The sequence below is a fragment of the Heteronotia binoei genome, chromosome 5 (assembly GCF_032191835.1).
Source record: "Heteronotia binoei isolate CCM8104 ecotype False Entrance Well chromosome 5, APGP_CSIRO_Hbin_v1, whole genome shotgun sequence".
Classification (NCBI taxonomy): domain Eukaryota; kingdom Metazoa; phylum Chordata; class Lepidosauria; order Squamata; family Gekkonidae; genus Heteronotia; species Heteronotia binoei.
The window spans coordinates 110,097,282-110,118,328 of record NC_083227.1 but is presented as its reverse complement, the minus strand read 5'-3'; the positions used below and the strand labels follow the sequence as shown (position 1 = coordinate 110,118,328).

The 21,047-nt window shown below is 42.0% G+C and overlaps 1 protein-coding gene across 1 annotated transcript in view; it reads right to left on the bottom strand.

Annotated features, from left to right (window-relative positions):
- LOC132572703 (guanine nucleotide-binding protein G(i) subunit alpha-2) overlaps positions 1–21,047 on the bottom strand; it is a 201,893-nt gene that overhangs the window by 71,302 nt on the left and 109,544 nt on the right. Inside the window, exons 2-4 of the mRNA XM_060240058.1 lie at positions 15,530–15,572; positions 14,166–14,307; positions 4,481–4,641 (exon numbers count right to left, since the gene is read on the bottom strand). Coding sequence (XP_060096041.1) covers positions 4,481–4,641; positions 14,166–14,307; positions 15,530–15,572 — 346 coding nt within the window. The remainder of the gene's footprint in view (positions 1–4,480; positions 4,642–14,165; positions 14,308–15,529; positions 15,573–21,047) is intronic.

Here is a 21,047-nt window from a genome sequence, read left to right as displayed (position 1 = left end):
AAGTCCATAACTAAGCCAAAAAATGCATCAGCGTTGATGGATTTTTTTTCTCTCTTTGCTTGCTGCGGTCTGAGGCCACAACTTTTAAAAAAGGAAGCATGCCTCCACATATTACACACAACCTCAACTATCCCATGGAAACTATGCAGATGAACTTTGTTCCTGAAAGAATGGGCCAGGTCTCTTTCATAGGGACAGTCATGATGCATGCAGTCACATGAGATGTTCCAAGACAGTTTCAGTATGACAACCTCTTACTTTCATTAGGAAAAGCAGAACTGGGATTCAACAGAGAAGGAAGACTTGAAAGCCATTTGTCTCCCTGCCAGGTAACCATGCCAACAAACAATTTCTTAATTCCTTAAACAAACTAGCCACTGGGTTGTGAAATGGAGCACACAATGGCCTTTATACACTCTTGTTCTACAGCCCAGTCTTGAGAGCAGAGCATCAGTAGCCTGGCTACAGCCCGCTTGGTCAGCATAGACACCAGACAGCAATGTTAACAGAAGTCCTTGTTTGAAGATATGCTTGGAAAACTTCTCCCAATATGAATTACAAAACACTTGTAAGTGCAGGGGTGGGGGGGACTGTAGGCGAGACCAAGCCCAGAGAATTAAGCTCTAGTTAAAGGCAACAGGCAAGGAAGAGAAATTGAAGGCTTTTTTTGTGCAATTAATTTGCCACTAGTACACTGCAAACAAGACTCCCAGCAAGTGACAATATGATATTCTTCCTGTCTATAGTAGATTTGGGGTGGGGTGTGTGTGCTAGGCGAACAGCAGCTTAAAGAGGTAAGTATGTAAGAAAATGGGTGTTCTCTTAGGAAGTCAGAGGATTATAGAGGTGAAGTGTGGTGAGCCAAGATAGTGAGGCCCAGCAAAGCCCTGCATGAGGCAAAGAAGACAGATGGTGGTGCCTAGTTGAGTCCCACATAAAGTAAGAAAAGCCAGGCAGAGGCACTCAGTCTGGCTGAGCCCCACACAGGGCAGAGGGTGCTGTCCTGTTCACCTCAGCCTAACCCCTTCCGAGGTGAGCAGGGCAGTGCCCAGCCCATGTGAGATGAGGGAAGCAACACCTGTCTAGTTGCCTCTTCTTCCCTCCTCCTCTCCTCTCCTTCCTTTGGGGCCTGGGAAATCAGGCTGGAGGTGGGGCCTTTTCCCAAGGTTTTTTACTCCCAGTCTGCCCCTGCTCACAGAGTTGTTCTGCAGATAAAATGGAGGAGTGGAGAATGAAGTAAGTTGCTTTGAGCCTTCATTGTGGAGAAAGGTGGCCTATAAATGAAGTAAAGCAACAATAAATATCGCTGAAGGCGGAGGGCCGGATAAAAGGTAGGTGGGTGGGTGTGAAGGAGAGAACAAGGTTGAGGATATGGGGGATGTCAGAGGGAGGAACAGAGGAAATATAAGATGGAAAATGGGTGCCCTTGCAAGTCTCCTCTCCCCCCTTTGACCTAAACAACAACCCTGTGAGGCAGGTTGGGCTGGAAGTCTGTGACTGATCTGAAATCACCCAGTCAGCTTCCACAGTAAGAACCTGAGTATGGCAGACCCCACTCTGAAGCCTAACCCCTATGCCTTCCTCAAACTCCACCACAGAATCTCCAGGAATTTCCCCCCACCTTTGCTGTTTCCCACCTACCCAAGTTAAGGTATTCCCCCCACCTCAAGGGAAGCTGATCTCTGCCATATGGACTCCAAACAACAGATCTTTCTCCCCATCCTGGAGAAAATAACTGATTTGAAGGGTGGACTGTAGGGCACTATATTTCCCTGAGGCCTCTCCCTTTCCTGACAAAAGCAGCCTGGGTTGCCAAGTAACAGCCTCTGGCTAGCACTTCCCAGGAAGCAGCTATGGGCTCTTAGGAAACACTCCCAGAGGGGCCTGACCTCCCTGGCTATTTCTATGGCCTTTGGAGGCTGCATGTGCTGGGAGGACTTTCATGAGGCCGCAGTAACTCTGCAGACCTTTCTGAGACCAGTTGACAGAGAGGACACAGAGGAGAGTTGAAGATGTGGCTGTTTCTAAGGTAAGACTGCTTTTTGGCAGTTGGTTCAACATTCCTGGGTCTGCAGTATGTAGGAAGTCAGCCAATGGGAGGCCAGAGACAATGACTTGACATGTGATGGGCCAATAGTGTGTTCCCACAGTAACTGCCAGGACTAAGGTTGGCTGCCTTTTACTGACAGAATCAGCTTTGTTAGCTAGCAACAACCATTCGGGCAGGAGAGAGCAGTGGACTCAACCAATGCATGCAAGTACTCGATTGATAATTTGACGGGCCAAAGACTGATACCACCACACAGTCACACTAAGCCCCAAACAATCAAGATGGTCAGATTTGTCACCACAACAGGAGAATTATAATTATAGATAGCACAGACAGGCTGAAAGCAATTATACACAAGTACAGAGGCTAACAGAAGAGACAGATTAAACTTAACCTATTGCTATGGCAGTTCCTAGTACTGAAGTGGTTAGCTGCCTTTCAGGGCTTCGGGGGCGGGGGGGGCGGGCGGAGTGTGTGTTTGCATGTGTTCGCTGAATAAACCTGCCCTTGCTTCCCAACTCCTGGTATTCCAAGGAGGTCTCCCATACAAGTGCTTGCCAGAGTCCAACCTGCTTAGCTTCTGAGATCTGATGAGATCAGGCTTGCCTGGGCTACTCAGGTCAGGGCACCTTTCATGTTTTAAAGGGGTTTTAAAAAGAGAGAGAGAGAACCACATCTCTTTGGCAGTGTGGCAGAAACAACATATTGGTTTTTTTTTAAATCAGTCACAATCTTTGGCAGAGAGAAGAAAGGAAAAAAATATGCTATAGTAGCTCATCTTCATATGTCATGTCATTAGTACACAAGAACACTGCAGACTTAACCCAGGTACTGAATTGCCCCAATTGCACTATGAAAAGCAAGGCCCTGTTTCCTCATAAAGAGAAAGGAAGCCCTCTTAAGTTTGCCACAGGCATAAGCCTCTCACAGAGACTATCTCCCCTTGTGCTTCGTGTTATATACACACACACAGAAATAAGCAGGAAATTCTTTGAAGTGATAAGCCCCCTTAGGTCTATCTGTACACTCCTCCAGCAAATCTTAGACAAAAGTCTGAATGAGACTTCTGACTGAAACAGCAGCACTCCCCTTCCAGCACAATATAAAAGCCAGAAAACTATGATCCTGTAAGATGGTTTCTACACTGGTTTTAACTGTAATGTAATGTAAAATGCAAAGCCTATCCAGGAAGACTGAATTAACTTTCACAAACACCACCTGTGTGTCTCCAGAACAGCTTTTATAAAAAAAAGAGAAGATTAGCATTTCAAAAAGCACACTTCAGCTAGTATGAACTCCACAAAAGGAGTCTTCTGCACATGATTAATAGATTTGGCATAGCACTCTACACTAGTTAACAGACAGAAAAGATTGTTGGGAGAAGAGATAAGTAAACTGTAATTATCATTCTGTGCTCTTTTGTGCCCAGAGAGGCTGAGGAGCGACAGATCATGAAGTCCAAACCTGGAATTTCCCATCTAACTTAACTACTAGAATTTTAATGGCAACAGATCTATCATTCACCATCCCTTAGTTCATGAAACCAAAAGGATTAACCTTTCCCTCCACTTCATGCATACCCACTATCAACAAGAATGAAGACAGGTTTGCCGCCTGGATCATACTGTCAATATCATCTTATATTGCTTTATGGAAGAACCAGAGAGAGAAAAGCCACTGGACTACCACCACAAATAATAAATAATTATTGTATGGCTTTATGTGTAGCATAGCCAGAAGATCCTAAGATTGTCTGGCAGCCAGATAATGCAGAGCTAACATAGCCTATGAAAAAAATAATCAAAACTACATATTGCTGCGAAAAGTGTAAGCAGGCAGGATAGTCACAATAAACTGCATACAAATTGAGGCCCAACTATATTTAACAACAATGATTCTGCATCTTTAAATGTCACAATCATTTGACAGATGAGAGGCACAAATGTAATTGAGCATTGCATGGGCTACATCCTGGTTCTACATCCTGCCCCACCTGCAACTCTCCTCCCTATAGCTCTTTCTCTCCCCCCTTTTTTCTCCTTGCTGGCAGGCTTACTTCCAGTGTTGGAGCCCACCTGGAGGAAAATGGCCTCTGTATACAAATTGGTTGGGAGGGGAAACAGCAGCCTTCTGTGCTTTCACAGTCTTCACTCTGTGTTCACTCCCTTCATTAGATGTATTTAGGGCACTCTCACACATCAAGATGGGAGGCTGTCACAGTCAGATCTAGCTTGGTCTTTACTGAGAACTTTCAGGAAACATTTTAGGCTCATTCCAGCTGGCATTGCCAGACCTCTGATACTGACAGGAGAATTATTGTTGAAAAGCTGTAGTTGGGCTTAGGTGCACACATATGTCTGGCTCCTGAAGTGTTGCTGCTAAATAAAAAGTCAAATTAGTGGATGAAAGAGTGCAAGGAAAGTTACTCACTATGCAGCAGAGTCATTCAGCTGGTACTCTCGAGAACGATTAAAACAGGCCTGGACTCCACTATCTGCCCACAGCCTCCGGATCACGTTGGCCAGATCTTCTGGCATGATTCCCTGTTCCTCTGCAGTGCAAGAGAGTGCAAACAACTGGCGAGCATCATCCTGCAAGGGACAGGAAAACCCAGTCAGTTAAGGCCCTACAGTAGCTGCTCCTTGTGGCTTATCTATGTGATATGCTCACAAGTAGGCAAAGGGAGGTTCAGCAGCACCATTCTGTGCTTTAAATCACACTTCCCACACTGCCTCACCTCTTGTCAATGTGTTTGATGTAAGTCCCCACAGTTCATCCCAGAAGAAATAAATATTCTTTGATGAGCAATGGAGTGAAACACTCCCTATGCTCAAAGCAGTAACCCCCTCTGCACGTGTCAACATTGCTGCAAGGAGTCAGTTCTTAGAGTCTATTGATTTAATAGTACTGCAAGAAGTCAGTTCTTAAAGTCTATTGATTTAATAGTAACAAACAAAGCCAATACCCATTTAAGAAATTCATGGTCAATATATAAACAATTACAGCAGACCTTTGTTTGCATAGCCTTGAAGAACTCTAAGTAATATGAATTTGCTTGCAATTTCACAGCCAGTGGACCTATGCAGGTTAATATGACAAGGTTACTTTTAATCAGTGTTATCCCCACATAATATTGTTCAGACACTGGACAGAGAGAGGTCAGAAGTAGTTCAAAGAATTCACTGTCATGTATTAATTCTGAAAGAGTTAATTAATTTCATAGAAAGAGAGAAAATTTGTGTGCATGTGCCATCAAATCATTTTCAGTTTATGGTGACCTTATAAATTAATGACCTCCAAACATCCCATCTTCAGCAGCCTTGCTCAGCTCTTGCAAACCAAAGGTCATGGCTTCCTTACTGAGTCAACCCATCTCAAGTTGGGTCTTCTGTTTCTTCTACCGCCTTAACTGTCCCTAGTATTATAGTCTTTTTTAGTGAGTCATGTCTTCATGTTGTGTTCAAAGTACAACAGTCTCAATTTAGTAATTTTATATTCTAGGGAGAATTCAGGCTTGACTTGATCTAGAACCCACTTATTTATCCTTTGGATGGTCCACAGTATCTGTAAAACTCCACCAACACTACATTTCAAATGAATTAAGTTTTCTTCCTGTCAGCTTTCTTCATTGTCCAGCTTTCATATCCATACATAATAATGGCGAATACTATAGAATGAATTGTCTTATTTGCATCATGCTACATGCGGCCTAAAGCAGAAGTGTCCAACTTATGACCTGTGGGTCACAACTGGCCCACCTAAGGTTTTAATCAGGCCCAGAGCTCTTTTCTCCCCCTACTTCCCCTCTTGTCCTTTGAAGCTCAGAGGCTTCCAAAGTTCTCAGCTCCTTCCGCCTTGACTTTGCCTGCTTCAGGGGAAACTCTTCTGGGCTTGCAAAGTTGCAAGGAAAACACAGAATGGATTTTCCATTAAGGTCTCTGCACCCAGATAACTACTTTGGGAGTAGCCTATCTGGGCCCAGAGACATTAATGAAAAATCCATTCTGTGTTTTCCTAGCAACTTTCTTTAAGCTGTAATGTATTTCAATGGAGTGGAGCTCAAGTAGTTTCATTTTCCAGCATTTGTATAGCCAGTTTGCTTTGTGGAGTGGCCTCCTTGCAAATAAAGGCGGCAAAAGATGAGATGGCTGGACAACATTACTGATGTAACTAACATGAATTTGAGCAGACTTCAGAGGATGGTGGAAGACAGGAAGGCCTGGTGTAACGTGGTCCATGGGGTTGCAAAAAGTTGGAGCAACTGTGCAACTGAACAACAAAACTTTGAGATAGCTTGTCTCTGCTGAATGGACCTGAGAACTGGTGCCTAGTGAGTTCTCTAACCTAGCAACCCACAGCCAAAGGGAGATATTAGTAGACCCAGCAGGATGATGATAATAATAATAATAATAATAATAATAATAATAATAATAATAATAATAATAATAATAATAATAATAATAATAATAATAATAATTTATATCCCGCTCTCCCCGCCGAAGCAGGCTCAGGGTGGCTGGATGTGGGGAGAAGCTTGCAAAGCCCAGTCATTCCATGCTTTCCTAGGCTCTGGGCACTTCATTTTTTTTAAGTTTATATTTTTTTGTTTCTGCTGTGATCCTTGTGCTATTTTTTTGATATTTATTTTAAAAATTGTATTGCCAAACCACACTATTCCCTTACCTTTCCATTTTAAACAAAATATTGCAAGAGTTTTAAGCATGTTTGTATTTTAAGTAAAAATAATAATAATATTAGTTGTGTTTGTCTGTATCCTTGATAAAGTTTATATTTCCACCACCTGGCATTACATTTTATGACATACATGGTCCATCCCCACAAAGTCCCATTTATGTCAGATCCAGCCCTCATACCAAATGAGTTTGATACCCCTGGTCTACAGCATGGTGGTCTCTTCATTTGCCAAGAATGACACAGAGAATGCTGGATCACTTGAAGTTACTCTTAATTCTTGTACCAATGTCTTTTAAGGGGGATGTTTTTATCAAACACAAGAGCCCCATGGTACAGAGTGTTAAAGCTGCAGTATTGCAGTCCTAAGCTCTACTCACGACCTGAGTTCGATCCCGGAGGAAGCTGGGTTTTCAGGTAGCCGGCTCAAGGTTGACTCAGCCTTCCATCTTTCCAAGGTTGGTAAAAAGAGTACCCAGCTTGCTGGGGGGAAAGTTCAGATGACTGGGGAAGGCAATGGCAAACCACCCCGTAAAAAGTCTGCTGTGAAAATGTGAAAGCAACGTCACTCCAGAGTCGGAAACGACTGGTGTTTGCACAGGGGACCTTTTCTTTCCTTTTTGCCAAAAGTCATGACACAATCACTACAAATAAATGTGTATGACCATTTTTTTAACAATTCTTTAATTGATTATATTGTTTTAAATCTTTTAATTATGAACTGCTTCAAAAACCCATGGAAGCAGAAAACAATTAAAAAAATAAAACAACCTCCCTCACAAAACCCAGACTGCTTTATTTATTTATTATTAATATTTTATTGTTTCTCTACCATCACCAAACCTCCAAGGTGCTCATCATGTTGTACAAATTTCTTTCATCCTCCATTTTATTTCTGCAACAACTCTGTGAGGTACGTTAAGCAAAAGACGGTCTAAAAGTCACCCAATGAACTTCTAGGCCTAGGAGGGACTTGAAACTGAATCCCTTTGGTCCTAGCCCAACATTCCAACCATTCTACTATGATGCCTCTCTCGGTTCAAATAACAACATACTCAATGTGACCTTGGTATACAATGTAAAGGCAATACAGAGCCAAATCAGAAGAGACCGGAGGCTATCACACAATCACAAGAGTGTATAATATGTTGATGACCATTTACAGTGAGGTTCCTATTTAAGTAACTCATTTCTTGTTTGAAATTTGCACATTTTTACACCAACAGAAACTGATCCAATAGAACCTTAGACAAATTTGTATATTTAGCCCCTCTGGAGGGACACATCAACCAGAAACACCATCCATGCTTCCATGTTTATATGAATTACTCCACATCAACTTCAGAAACTTGGATACCTTTCTAATAACTGAGGGTATGATCTGTACATTTACTAATTTGAATAATCATGAAATCAGTTCCTGTAATTCTCTCTCCACATATATGTTTCTCCACCATCAAAACTTAAAAGCTCTGTTTGCCAGCTCAGTTCATACTTGCAAATATTAAGCCATTCAAGATTTCACTGGTTTGCTACTACAGTCACACTTCCACCTCACTGTTGTCTTAGCACAAGATAGGTAGCCATGTGAGTCTGTTTGTAGCAATAGAGTCCAGTAGCATTCTGATTCTGGCACCAAAGCTCTGAGGGAGAAATTGGGTGTGTGGGGGGGTAAGGAATGGAAGAGAGAAGTGGGTGTTGTTTACCTGGTGGTGCTTCAATCCCTTCAGATGGTGCTGGATGTTGTCGGTGGAGCAGTTTCAGCCTGAGCATGCTGGGGGGGGGGCAGCCCCTCTTGTTCTGCTTTGGGAGTCTGGAAGCTTCCCACAGCTGGTGTCAGAGAAGGACAGTTGGTTTCATATCCTGCCCTTCACTGCCTGAAGGAGTGTCAGAGTGGCTTACAATCACCTTCTCTTCTTCTCCTCTTAACAGACACCATGTCATGTAGGTGGAATTGAGAGAACTCTGGGAGAACTGTGACTGACCCAAGGTCACCCAGTTGGCTTTATGTGGAGGAGCGGGGAATCAAACCCAGTTCTCCAGATTACAATCCACAGCTCTTAAACACTATACCCTGACTCAGCTGCTTTCACTTTGCTGCATGAAGAAAAGAGTTAGTTGTCGTGAGAGCTGAAGCTGAGCTGAGGACATCTGGTTCGGGAAATCATACAGCCCACAAACCAACACGAACCACCAGTTCAGGCAATCAAGAGGACCACAAATGAACACAAACCTCTATTTTCCTAGTTCATATCCATGCCTACCTGCAACCAATGCTGGATAGTGACACTTTCCTCACACAGATACTGTAGGGCCAAGCTTTACATGCTTGCAGACAGCCTGATAACCTAAAACAACTTCTCATCCATATTGACAAACTACTTAACAGTAGCATGGATTCGGCTACCAAGGCCTGCAACAAACCAAGATGCCAACTTTGCTCTCATATAGATCCTAGCTACATCATCACTGGACATAGCAACATCAGCTATACCAGTGCAGGTTCCTACTCCTGCTCATCCTCCAATGCGATTTATGCATTCACTTGTCAGCAATGCACTTCCATTCTCTACATAGGACAAACATGCCAGTCTCTTTGATAAAGAATTAATGGATATAAGTCAGGCATCAGAAACCACAACATTTGAAAATCAGTGGGGGGACATTTTAACTTTCTAGGACAGGGGCCCCAACGCCTGGGCCGTGGACCGGTACCAGTCCGTGGCCTGTTAGCAACCAGACCATGAGTTGTATAATTATTTCATTATATATTACAATGTAGTAATAATAAAAATAAGACAACATTGGATTGATATCCTGCCCTCCACTCCAAATTTCAGAGTCTTAGAGCAGCTCACAATCTCCTTTACCTTCCTCTCCCACAACAGGCACCTTATGAGATGGGTGGGGCTGAGAGAGCTCTCCCCAGAAGCTGCCCTGTCTTATTTCTCCACACCCGCTACCTCTGCATATCACACCTAATCCAATCACACATTTTATTGTAATTTCCTGCTAATCTCATTTGGCATCTGAAATCATTCCACTTTCCAATACGTAGGACAGATGGACTCACATCCTAGCTGTATCCGAAGAAGTGGGCAGTGATCATGAGAGCTCATACCCTACCGCAAATTTTGTTAGTCTTTATTTTTTTTTTCTTACTCTTTTCTGTTGTTTTAGCAGTAGGACTGATATCAAGTCCTATGGCGGACCGGTCCTGAGTCTGCTAGCTGGCCCCAGCCCTGCCCAGCCCTTCCCGGTATACTGACCTGAAAGGGCTGTTCCACTTTGCTGCCTCAGGGTATTTGCTGCCACCACTGTCCCTGTCTGGGCTCTGGTTAGGCGGGACAGCCTCCTAACCTCCCTCTGGACTTGCTAGGAACCCTTATTGGGGTTCCCCTGGAGAGTTGGCAACCAGCCATTGTGCCACTTCTCCCTACTTTAGGGACTCCCCAACCCACTCCTACCATTGCAAATGGTTGGGGAAACTAGGTGGTACAGACAAAATATTTATTTACAGTAATTAACTATGTATAGGCATTTTAAAATAGTGAACAGAAGAAACAAATCAAAGGAGGGGAAACGCTCCTTCTCTCCCTGTTATAATGCTTGCCCTAACTAGATGACATGCAGGGCAGGCACCTTACCTGGACTGTTGCAAGCCTAACCATACCTTCTTGAGTCTGTCTAACTCAAAGACTGAACTGCCCGCTGCCAGCTGCCGACTTTAACTGTCTGTTTTCCCACCCCAAATCTCCAATATATAATCCAGTTCCTCCCCAGGAACTGGTTTACCTCTCTTGCAGCATTCTGGGAGGCAGGCCTCAAGGTCTTCCTGTCTCTCTAGGAGGCTCCCCCCAGAATTACTGATTCCAGACAGGAGGGGAGGGGGGAGGAGGAAGAGTTTAATAGACTCCTCCAACCAATTTCCAGTGAAAGATCACGCAAGGGCAGTGATTCATGAGAGCTCATACCCTACCACAGATTTTGTTAGTCTATATATATTTTTTCTTACTGTTTTCTATTGTTTTAGCAGCAAGACTGATACCAGATTTTTAAAAAAAAGATATACCAAACAAAGGTCTAAATATACAAGGTTTCGTGGCAATGGTAACTGTGACGGAACCGGCCCGATTCTGTCTTCAGACCCAGTCCTGTCAACTCCCTTTTGAGTTGCTAACTCCTGGAGGGAGCTTATCCTCTTCCCACCACTACAGCACGCTGCCATCACCTGTTCAATTCGGGGGTTCCTGACCAAGAGGAACAGGACTCCCAATCCCCCTTGCCAGTTCTGAGACCTGGCCTCAAGGTCCTCTGCCAGCCCAGCACCTGGTTATGACAGAAACCAAAGTCCTTCTTTGGGAGACCCCTGGAGGATTGGCACCCTTGCCAACTGCATGCCTTCCCTGGATTCCCCTCTTGCAATAGTGTGGTCTAAGGCGGTTGGGGAACCTATGTGGGACAGAGGGACTACCTTTTAAACAAATAAAACATTTATTTACAATTTATAACTATATACAGGCATTTTTAAATACAGGGTGAGCAGAAGTAATAAATGAAAGTAGGGATAAACGCTCCTTCTTTCCCTAATATATAACTGGCCCTGACCATACCATCCAGAACCGACTCACCAGTCAACAAGACTCAAATCAAACTCTCAACTGTCAGCTTCCCCGACGACTTTTAACTGCCCGTTTCCCCTCAAAAAACCTCTAATATAAAACCCAGTTCCTGCCCAGGAACTGGTTTTCCTTCCTGCAGCCTTCTGGGAGACCAGCCTGAAAGACTTCCTGCCTCTCTAGGAGGCCTCCTCAGAAGTGCTGCTCCAGACACGAGGGGAGGGGGGAGGAGGAAGAGACTAGGCTGAAGCCTGCCTCCAGTTTGATGGCCTCTTACTGCCAACTCCCAGATAACCATAGTGTAAAATGGTGTTTCTTCACAGTAACTAACCCCACCTTACAAAATCAGTCTTGTGTACAGAGAAAGACAAAAACTAGAAAGGACACACAACTTGAATTTCCAGCAAGAATAAAAAGCCCACAATGTCCATTTTGAGCTGATCATCTTTTGGCACAAGATAGGCCCCTAGTTCAATTCCTACTGCATATACAATCACCTATTGATTAAGATCAACTGGGGGGGGGGGGGACATGTTTTTTGGTCTTTTTTTTTTAAATGGCACCAACGTAAAAGACTGAGGAAAGAAGTAGCTGTGAACAGATGGTGAACTGCACTCAGAAAAGGTAAACACTATGAAATGTTCTGCCCCTTCCTCAAACTCCTTCCCCACACATAAACCCAATTTTTGTGGGCAAAAATTCAGCAAAGTACTAGTAATGAGGCTATATCCATATTGCTGCTCATCATTAAGGGGGAACTTGTGAGGATTCAGAGAAGTTCCTTGCAGCCAGATAACATGGGACAGCAACAGCTGAATACATCCCTTCTTTCCACTAAACATTACCAGAGAAATTATGATTTGCATCTTTCAGAGTCTTAGTGTGCACTACTTGAGCAACTCCAAGTGCTCTGATGTAATCTGCACATCAGTCTCAACCTGGGCTTCCCCAATATTTAGAGAACCCAGAATGCAATGTATACAGGCAAGGAAATCCCTACATGTTGATATATGTGAGTATTTAAAACAGCAGACTGGAAAGAGGACTGATAAAGCATACAAAAAAAAATGATTCACAAAGGCCAAAAATAACCTCCACTACTGTACAATTATTCTCCTTTCTCTCTCTAGAGGTGTCTTTACATTATCCTAGAATATTCACAACAGTGAATAGCCTTGACTGACCAGCCCTCCATGGCGTCCTGCTGCCCACATCCAACCTGCCTCAAGGTGGTCAGTACTTCAAACATAAGGCCTTTAGGGTTATGCAAGACAGTCTTATTTATGGATTGTTTAAAGTCACTCCTATTTGCAGCAACCACCCATATAGGCAAGCTTTTTTCTTTCCTTCACCTCAGTCAACACACACTGAATCCTCCTTCCTTAGCTGGTCATGACCCATTTGGTTGCCTTAGTTACAGGCTGCCTTCAAACTGCTATGCCCTTATTTTCTTAAAATTGCAGCATTACAGCATGTGTGCACACACCCCTTTAGAAAATGCGTCACCACATCCTTCCTCCATATTGTTTATGCAGAATTTCTTATTCTAAAGTAATCTCTGGAGACTTGCTTGGAAAACTTAGCCAAACTCACACAATGAACAGCTTTTGCTTGTTTAAACTAAGATTAATTTAAGACAAGGAAGTCACCCAGAAACAGAGAGAACAACAGAATAGCTAAGGCTCTGATACTTCACTGACTTTTGATTAAGTGGTTTATGTAAAAAGGTAATCAACCACCCAGCTTGCATGCACTGAGTTCCTCTTACCAAGACAAGACTCCCTGCTGCTTTTCACCATTCTCAATCACAATTTGCAGTTAAACACCCATCACTCTAGACGACAGTGAAAGGCCTTGAAACCACTAGATTCAATTTATGCTGTTGAACAGACTGGAATACATCAACAAGTGAAAAGTCATACCTTTCCCCTAACCTGTATACTTTGTTGTGCTTTTCCCTAAACACAAGCACTATTTCTACAGGAATGTATCAAGTTTAGCTGTGAAGTCCTTAAAAAAAGATTGGAAATACTCAGTAAAACCATTAATATATCTGCCATGCATAACTCTTTCTAAAACCCAGAGGAAAAAAATTAAGGCTGCACCAGCATGCCCCGCCTTTACTAACCTAGAATGTACACTCGATCTAAAATCAAATCCAGGAAAATCCAAACAGAATAAAGAGACTTGAGTTCTTGCCCTCTCATTTCAAGCTTGAGAACAAACCACGGGCTGTATGAAAGAAGTTCTTACGCAGTGACTGGAGTAAGGTTGCCAGGCAGGAGGGGAGTGAGGATGGGGATAAGGTGGGTGGGGGTGGCACTGCCAGTGTGATAACATCATTTCCGAAGAACACCCAGAAATGATGGCAGTAGCTCAGGAACTGCCAAAACCTTTTTTGATTTTTACCACAGAGTTTCCGATTATTCCTGCTATAAACTCTGCTGTAGTTTCTGGGTATTCCCCAGAAGTGATTGTCATTGCACTGGCAATGTTGGTGAGGCCATTTTAATTTAAATTTTTAATTAATTTTAATTTTATTCTACCACCATTCAAAGTGCCCTGTCCAGGCTGGGGGCTTGGCAAGCCTAGGTTAGACTGGCTAGACTAACTCAGATTCTGTACTACAAAAAGCAAATACCACAGTGTGTAGAAAGAATGGGCAACTCATATTTTCACAGAGATTCTTCTGCAAAATTATACTTCTGTCAGGAAATCAGGATTAGAGCTCTTCCCCTGACCAATGGAAAATATTAATTCCTACTAGCAAAGTTATCAGTCAGCAGGAAGGAAAGCAAACTCACCGCTCTGGCAGAATCTCCAAAATCAATTTGCAAGTTACCCATTGCTTTGATAATAGCCATAATAGACTGAATGGTATTACTGTAAACCACTGCTTTATACTGTCGGCACTCCTCTTCTGAGTATCCATCCTCATGGATAATTCTAGAATACAAAAAACAGGAAGACATCAAATGTCAAAACTGCAAATACAATGCCAACATCTGCAACTGTTATCAAATTCACACTGCGTTCCCTCTTACAGATTTGTGTCAAGAAAGCCACTAGCAGGGGATATCCTCCTATAATATTATCAGTATGGTATGCCTTCTCTACTCCTTTCTCCTGCACTCACAATGCCAAAGCTTAAAGGTTATGATCATAGGCTACATGCCCCAAAGACCACAGAAACAAGGGAATAAGGATCATTTGGCAAAATTCAGGATAACCCAGAACTGTCCCACACAGTGAATTTCTAATCCAAGCACTATTTTAGAACCTTGCTTAGCCTTGATTTCTAAAACCCTATTCTGATTATCACTTTCCCCTGTCACTTTCTGCAGTAGTAATACACAGGGATCCTAGTGGAAGTGGACTGCATGAAAGGGCTCACTGCATGATAGATTCAGAGGTTACTATGCAAAAGCAAAAACAAACAAAAATAGTCCCATGAACCCATCTTTCACAAAAGCCTGATATGTTGCTTCTTGTTGAGCCTTATCCATGGCCACTTTTTCTCATTGCCAAGATGATGCAATTCAGAGGCTCCGTTTCCCTAGTGTGACTGAGAGGCTTTTATTCTTTGACAAGAATAAAAGACAAGAGCCATCCCACAATACTTGTCAAGCAGGAGTGGGCTTTGATTTGTTACCTCTCAATTTTTTCTTTGCATCTTTCAGTTAAGTAGAAAAAGGAATACTGGCAAAGACAGCCTGTTGTAAAGGAAAGAGAAAGACAGTACCAATTGAAATTTCTTCCTCTACATGGCTCCTGCAGCCTGCTTTCCCATCTGGTCCCTATTCAAGAGGGATTCCTCATCTAGTCTTTAAGAATGAGGAGCCAGTCCAGATTACCTGAAAGGGTGGTTTATAAAGCCCATAAATACAGATGTGCCTACCTACAAAAGGGAAGAAATCTTACATGAAAAGCATTTCCACAGAAGGAAATAGTTACGGTAAGTGTACATCCTATATGAAGGTCATCATAATCTATTTGCATGTAACTTAAAGCTATAGCTGGCCACCAGCTGAAATCTGAACATTTTGCCTAGGAAATTTACAGTTTTTAAATAATGTAGGAGCACTTCCACACAAGTGTTGATCAATGCAATAAATCTGTGAATATGAAACAAAGACTACAATATTTGAGCAAAGAAAATAATGCTTACTTCATTTGTTTTACAATTGTGCTCTTCCCCGACTCTCCTGCACCTAGAAAAAAGGAAGAAGAAATGTAAGAAATGTACTTTGACTCTGGTTTTTCTGCTAGATAACTAAAAAGTTAACAGAGCTGCAAACTACAGAGGCGTATTGCAAAGGTACAGCTTCCTTGATTCAAATTATCGTGCAAATAAAATGGCCTCAAATTTGAAAATCTGGCCAGCCCGCTGAACGTTGTTATCAAACAGCAACATCTTGCGTCTAGTTTAAACATAAAAGGAACTAGCATTAGGAGTTGGACTTCAGGTTCCTACATGCCCTGACCCCATTCCTCTCAACAGTGTTCCCAAACCATGTATTCCTCATTACATGCAACTGCTGCAAATAAACTCAAACTTACTTAATGAACAGATCCCAAATAAGTTTAGCAGCCTTTTGGATTTCATTTTAATCAGCATTCATGATAGTTGTCACACACAAGCAAAAGAGATGGGTAGAACTGAACGAAAAAACAAAGGAAAGGCAGCACAACCCATACATTGACCCCACTCTCTCAATCCAGCAGTGTGTCCAAACAGCGTTGTGTGTACATGTGCACACATTTTACATGCCATCAAGCTGCTTATGTCAGCCCTATGAATTAATGACTTCCAAAACCATCCTGTCATTAACAACCTTACTCAAGTCCTGCAAACTAACAGTGTTACATTACTTTTAAAAGATGGTCAATTTAGATCTCCAGGAAAGAAAGTTCTACTGTGTGGGATGGCCATCACAAAAGCTAAGTTTGTTTTCCTAGATTTGATATGCATATAGTAAACTTTACAGCTACTTCTACAATACTACAATACAGAGATAATGCTCCAAGAGGCAATCGGGAGAGACTCAATTTTATCTGTGGTAGAAATCAACATACCCATAAATCTGCTATCACTACATTCACCAAATACCAAGAACAAAAGACCTGAAGGGGAGAGGGGGAGAGAGAGAGAGAGAGTGCTAGGTGATAATCTTGTATACTGACTGATTTCATGCGTTCTGAACTAGGAGAGATAAGGAAACCCCCATGGGACCCAAAAAGAAAAGAGGAAACACATAACATTCTCCTATGACCATTCTCACTTAAAGCAAACAGAAAGACCAAATCCATGGATAACTGTCAGATCCCAGCACTGTAATACCTATATTTCACATTCAACAGCATTACAGGCTATTTATACACAGGGTCTCAGCAGCCAGATGTATGCTGTACAGGGCTGCCTCACCTCTGATATAGGTAAAAACCAACAGTCTCACATGTACTGCCTAATGCCCTATACCAAAAGCAACTCAGTGAACCTCCTACGGCAAGAAAGTGGTGCAATGCTTTCCTCTATCCCTAGGAAACCCGAATGGGACAAAGCCATGTTCTTCAAAAGAAAGAAGATTTAATATACAATGTGGAGCAGCACTAACAAGAGGAACAATTCTAAATTAAACATAGTAAATGATATACAAGCTTGTAAACAGCCACTTGTCTGCTTGCTAGTAGGAAGGAAAGTGGAATCACCTCTGATAACAAAGGAATCAGACAATGTTTTAAACTGGCAAAGATTGCCACCATCTCTTCCCCTGATTAGCAAGTTTTATGGCCTACTAACTTTTGAGGACTTATTTGCACGCCTATGTTAAATAGTTAAATAAACTGTATTAGGAAATTGTCTTCCATAATTAATCTATCAAATTGTTCACTAAAGCTGCAAAAAATAAACTATCTTTCAAAGAACCCAAATGTACGTTGATCCCTATAATCTGCTGCCTGTTCAAATTCTCTTCCTTACAAGTCCCTTTGGCAGAGGCTGCTACTTTTCATCCAGTGCTCAAAAGGGGATTGTCTATGCAGTTTATGTCTGCAGATGTCATGTGATGCCTCAAACACTTACTTTCCAGTATTTCTTCTTTTACCAAGTCTAGTTGTCATGGCAGAGGGGGGGGGGGATCTCAGAAATGGAAACCTGATATGTCTGTACAACTCTGTAGCAAGCAAGAAGCACTTCTGGAGATCAATATAAATAAAGATCTGAAGATGTCATTCTTGATCTGAACATTCCTTACATAACACTGGAAAACTTCACAAACCTGCAACACTGCACAGCTGACATACCATTTGGCACGGCTTCTCCAGGCAATATCTGAACTCATAGTTTTATGCCATTTTCTAAAACTGAATATTTGCATTCCCTCAAAATACTAGTACAGAAATGGAGTAAGATCTAAATTTTAATTTCAATGTTAGTTAAGTTTCAAAAGAGCCAATAGAAAAAAATGTAGATTTTTTTTAAAAAACATAATAATTGTTCACTTTAAAATAAACCACTTTCAGATTGATACAGCAACCACAGGAATAGCTATAGCAAAAGCTCAACAGCAAATTAGAATTTCAACTGGGTATTTAAATATACAATACTCTGAATGATGCATGAGCTTCTCCTAGCAAATACTCATTTCTACTGCCTCACATGATCAAAGCACTGTACAACAGAGGATTACCCTTTCATCAGCCTACTTGCAATAAAACTCCCTTTATTCATTGTGTCTGCTTCCTTAGATGACCATGTCCCAGAAAATGCAACTCTGAAGATCCTATGCAGAGTTATTCCTGTCTAAATGCATTAAAATAAGAGGAGTTACACTTGGTGTAGCTCTGTTAGGCTGTTAGAGCAGTCTGGATTAAAGCTGGGACAAAGAAATAGTAGTCAAGTATGTATAAAGTCTAGGAGCAGTTCCACACATGACACTTAAAATGCTTTTGAGCCACACTCAATGGTAATGTGCACAAGCGCAAACATGAAATGCTGCTTTTTAAATATAGTTGGATGAGGTGGCCATACAGATATGTAAATTTACCCATTTCATCCACTATGTCAAATTTTAGTAGGGTTCTCAAATATTTTATGAAATGAAGGACATCATAGACAAGGTGGTAGTTTACCCTTCTCTTTTACTTCATATGACTATCAGCAAAGGTAGTAATGAGATATACGTGCTCCCTGGCCCTGCAGCAGTAGTCACAGGCAAATACAGAAGCACCACAAAGCTTCTCCTACTGTGATTACTGCCAGCTTCGATACTACTAAAAAATTAATTTCAGTGTTTCATAACAGATATATATATATATATACACACACATACATATTCACCAGTACAGAAATGTTTCTATGGTTGCTATTAATAGCTGCTGTGTGTTTCCCATCTGATTCCATTCCCTTTTCTATGACCAGAGACATCTGCAGCAACAGTTCTTTATTTCTTCATAATTCCTTCTGGACATTCGTGAACCTAAACAAGACTGGGAAAAGGCCTTGTTAACTTCAACAACAAGCTTTTTATCTTCAAAGGAAGATGTCTGAGCATGGGCACTTCTGCCCCTAGAAATACTCCAATTTAAAGACAACTGAAGAGGCATCGTGAAGTCAACATGATTCTGCTGTTCTGTTCAATCAATATCTAAATCAAGATGAAGTGAAGGAAATGATGCTCCAGGAGGCATGGAACACAAAAAAAGAGATACTTGTGGAACCAGTTTTATATGCTGCCAAACTCTAGCAAACCCACCTCATGATGGCAATGCATACAAGTCTATTTGAGGGCCAGGATGGGCCAGCAACTGAAACATACAAGCAGTGTGTGTTTCTTTTGATGTAACAACACCTTCAGTGATAACTAATTATGTTAAAAGGGCCAAATGCCACTTAAAACAACTCAGATCCCAGATCCATGACTACACTACAGACATTTGTGGACATTTGGTTCAACAAAGTTGCAGCCATATTGGGGTGCGTCTGTTAAACAGGGCTACCAATCTGATACAAGCAGGCACCACCGGTAAATTATCTGATGCCGCTCTTATGAAGTAAAAGAAAATATATGGAAGAAGATGCTTCCTCAAGACTTTAAAGGAAGCATTAGCACCTTGAATTTAGCCCAGGAGCATATAGGTAACCCAGCAGAGCTGATACAAAACTGATGGTGAGTGCTCTTTATGTTTGAGTCTAGAAACTAATCTGGCTGCTGCTTTCCAAACCAACTCCCATTTCCCAACACCATTCTAGGATTACTAAAGCATACTTCTTTGAGAGATGATAAAATGAAACCTACGTTTCAAGGCATCCTGCTGTTCCAGGAAAGGAAATAATGGGTAAAATGGCCAGAATGGTTAAAATGCACTACTGGCCACTACCTTGGCATGGAGATTCAAAAGGATATCTAGATCCAACAACATTCAAACTCTGAACTAGAGTTTCTCTACTGCAGAGCAGAGAGCACACCGGCTGACTCTCCTCCTGTAGCGAGGCAAATAAGTGCAGCCAGCGATCATGCATGAGCTGGGCTGGCAGGTAAATAAATGACCCTTTGGAGGTGGGGGGGGGGGTGAGGCATGGCTCATGACTGAGGGGATGTGGCCCTAAAATGCCCTACTGTAGTTACAGGTCTGCACAGGCTTTTCTACTATTTCATCATCTCAGGACTGATTATTATAAACAATGCCTCTTTAGTCTTAATTTCAGTTTATACACCTCATTCAATCCACTATTGACCTCACTCAGAGATGGCACCAACTTACTCAAAAGAAATGGAATTCCCAAAATCACTCTGCCAGACCCTTCCGACAAGACAAGAATGAAACTACTAAAAAACTGAACCTCCATTTTCCATATCCCTCAATCAATCCAGGAATCTATAGTAGATGGCAGCAAGAGCTGGTGAGAAGTGAAGTCTAGGGAAGTTTAACACGATCACACATGCCAATTCTCTGGCAGAATTTGTCACTCAGGGTAGACTGGACCATTTCAATTCTCAAACTTTGGCATGAAAGCAGACTGAAATAAATCTAAGCAACCTGTTTCATCCAGAGGAACTTGAAAATGCTTTTCCATTACCCACTCAAAGACTTAAGAATTGGAAAATGCAATTATTCACTCAAGTGGGTCAACAGAACCCTCTTCCAAAACAGAGGAGTAATATACCCTCCTTTCAACGACATGTTATTTTATCATCCCTCAAACAAATATTAACCTGGATTCTGATCTAGCAGTGAAGCAAAGACTAGAGAGAATATAGTTTTATTAGCAAAATAAAATTAACAAGGTTGTCACAACAGACTATCAAAAGTTCTAGACCAGGGATGTTGAATTCATTTGTTACGGGGGGCTGGATCTGATGTAAATGGGTCTTTGCAGGGCCAGGCCATGGGTATCCTAAAATGTAATGCCAGGTAGTGGAGATATAAACTTTACAAAGGATACAAACAAACACAACCCATGATGACTGTGACAACAGAGAGCAGATGCCCTAAAGCTCTATTGTGTACTGCCCAAGTTACCTCTCTATACCAGAAATAAGATGGCCCTCAGCAGTACAGTTGGAGAAGTATATCAGCTTCCCATGAGTTCTCTGAAAATCAATTAGATCCATATGACTTCATGGGTTCATCACCCTAGCAGAAACCATTGTAGTAACCAGCAGCCTCACTTTCATCAGACAAGT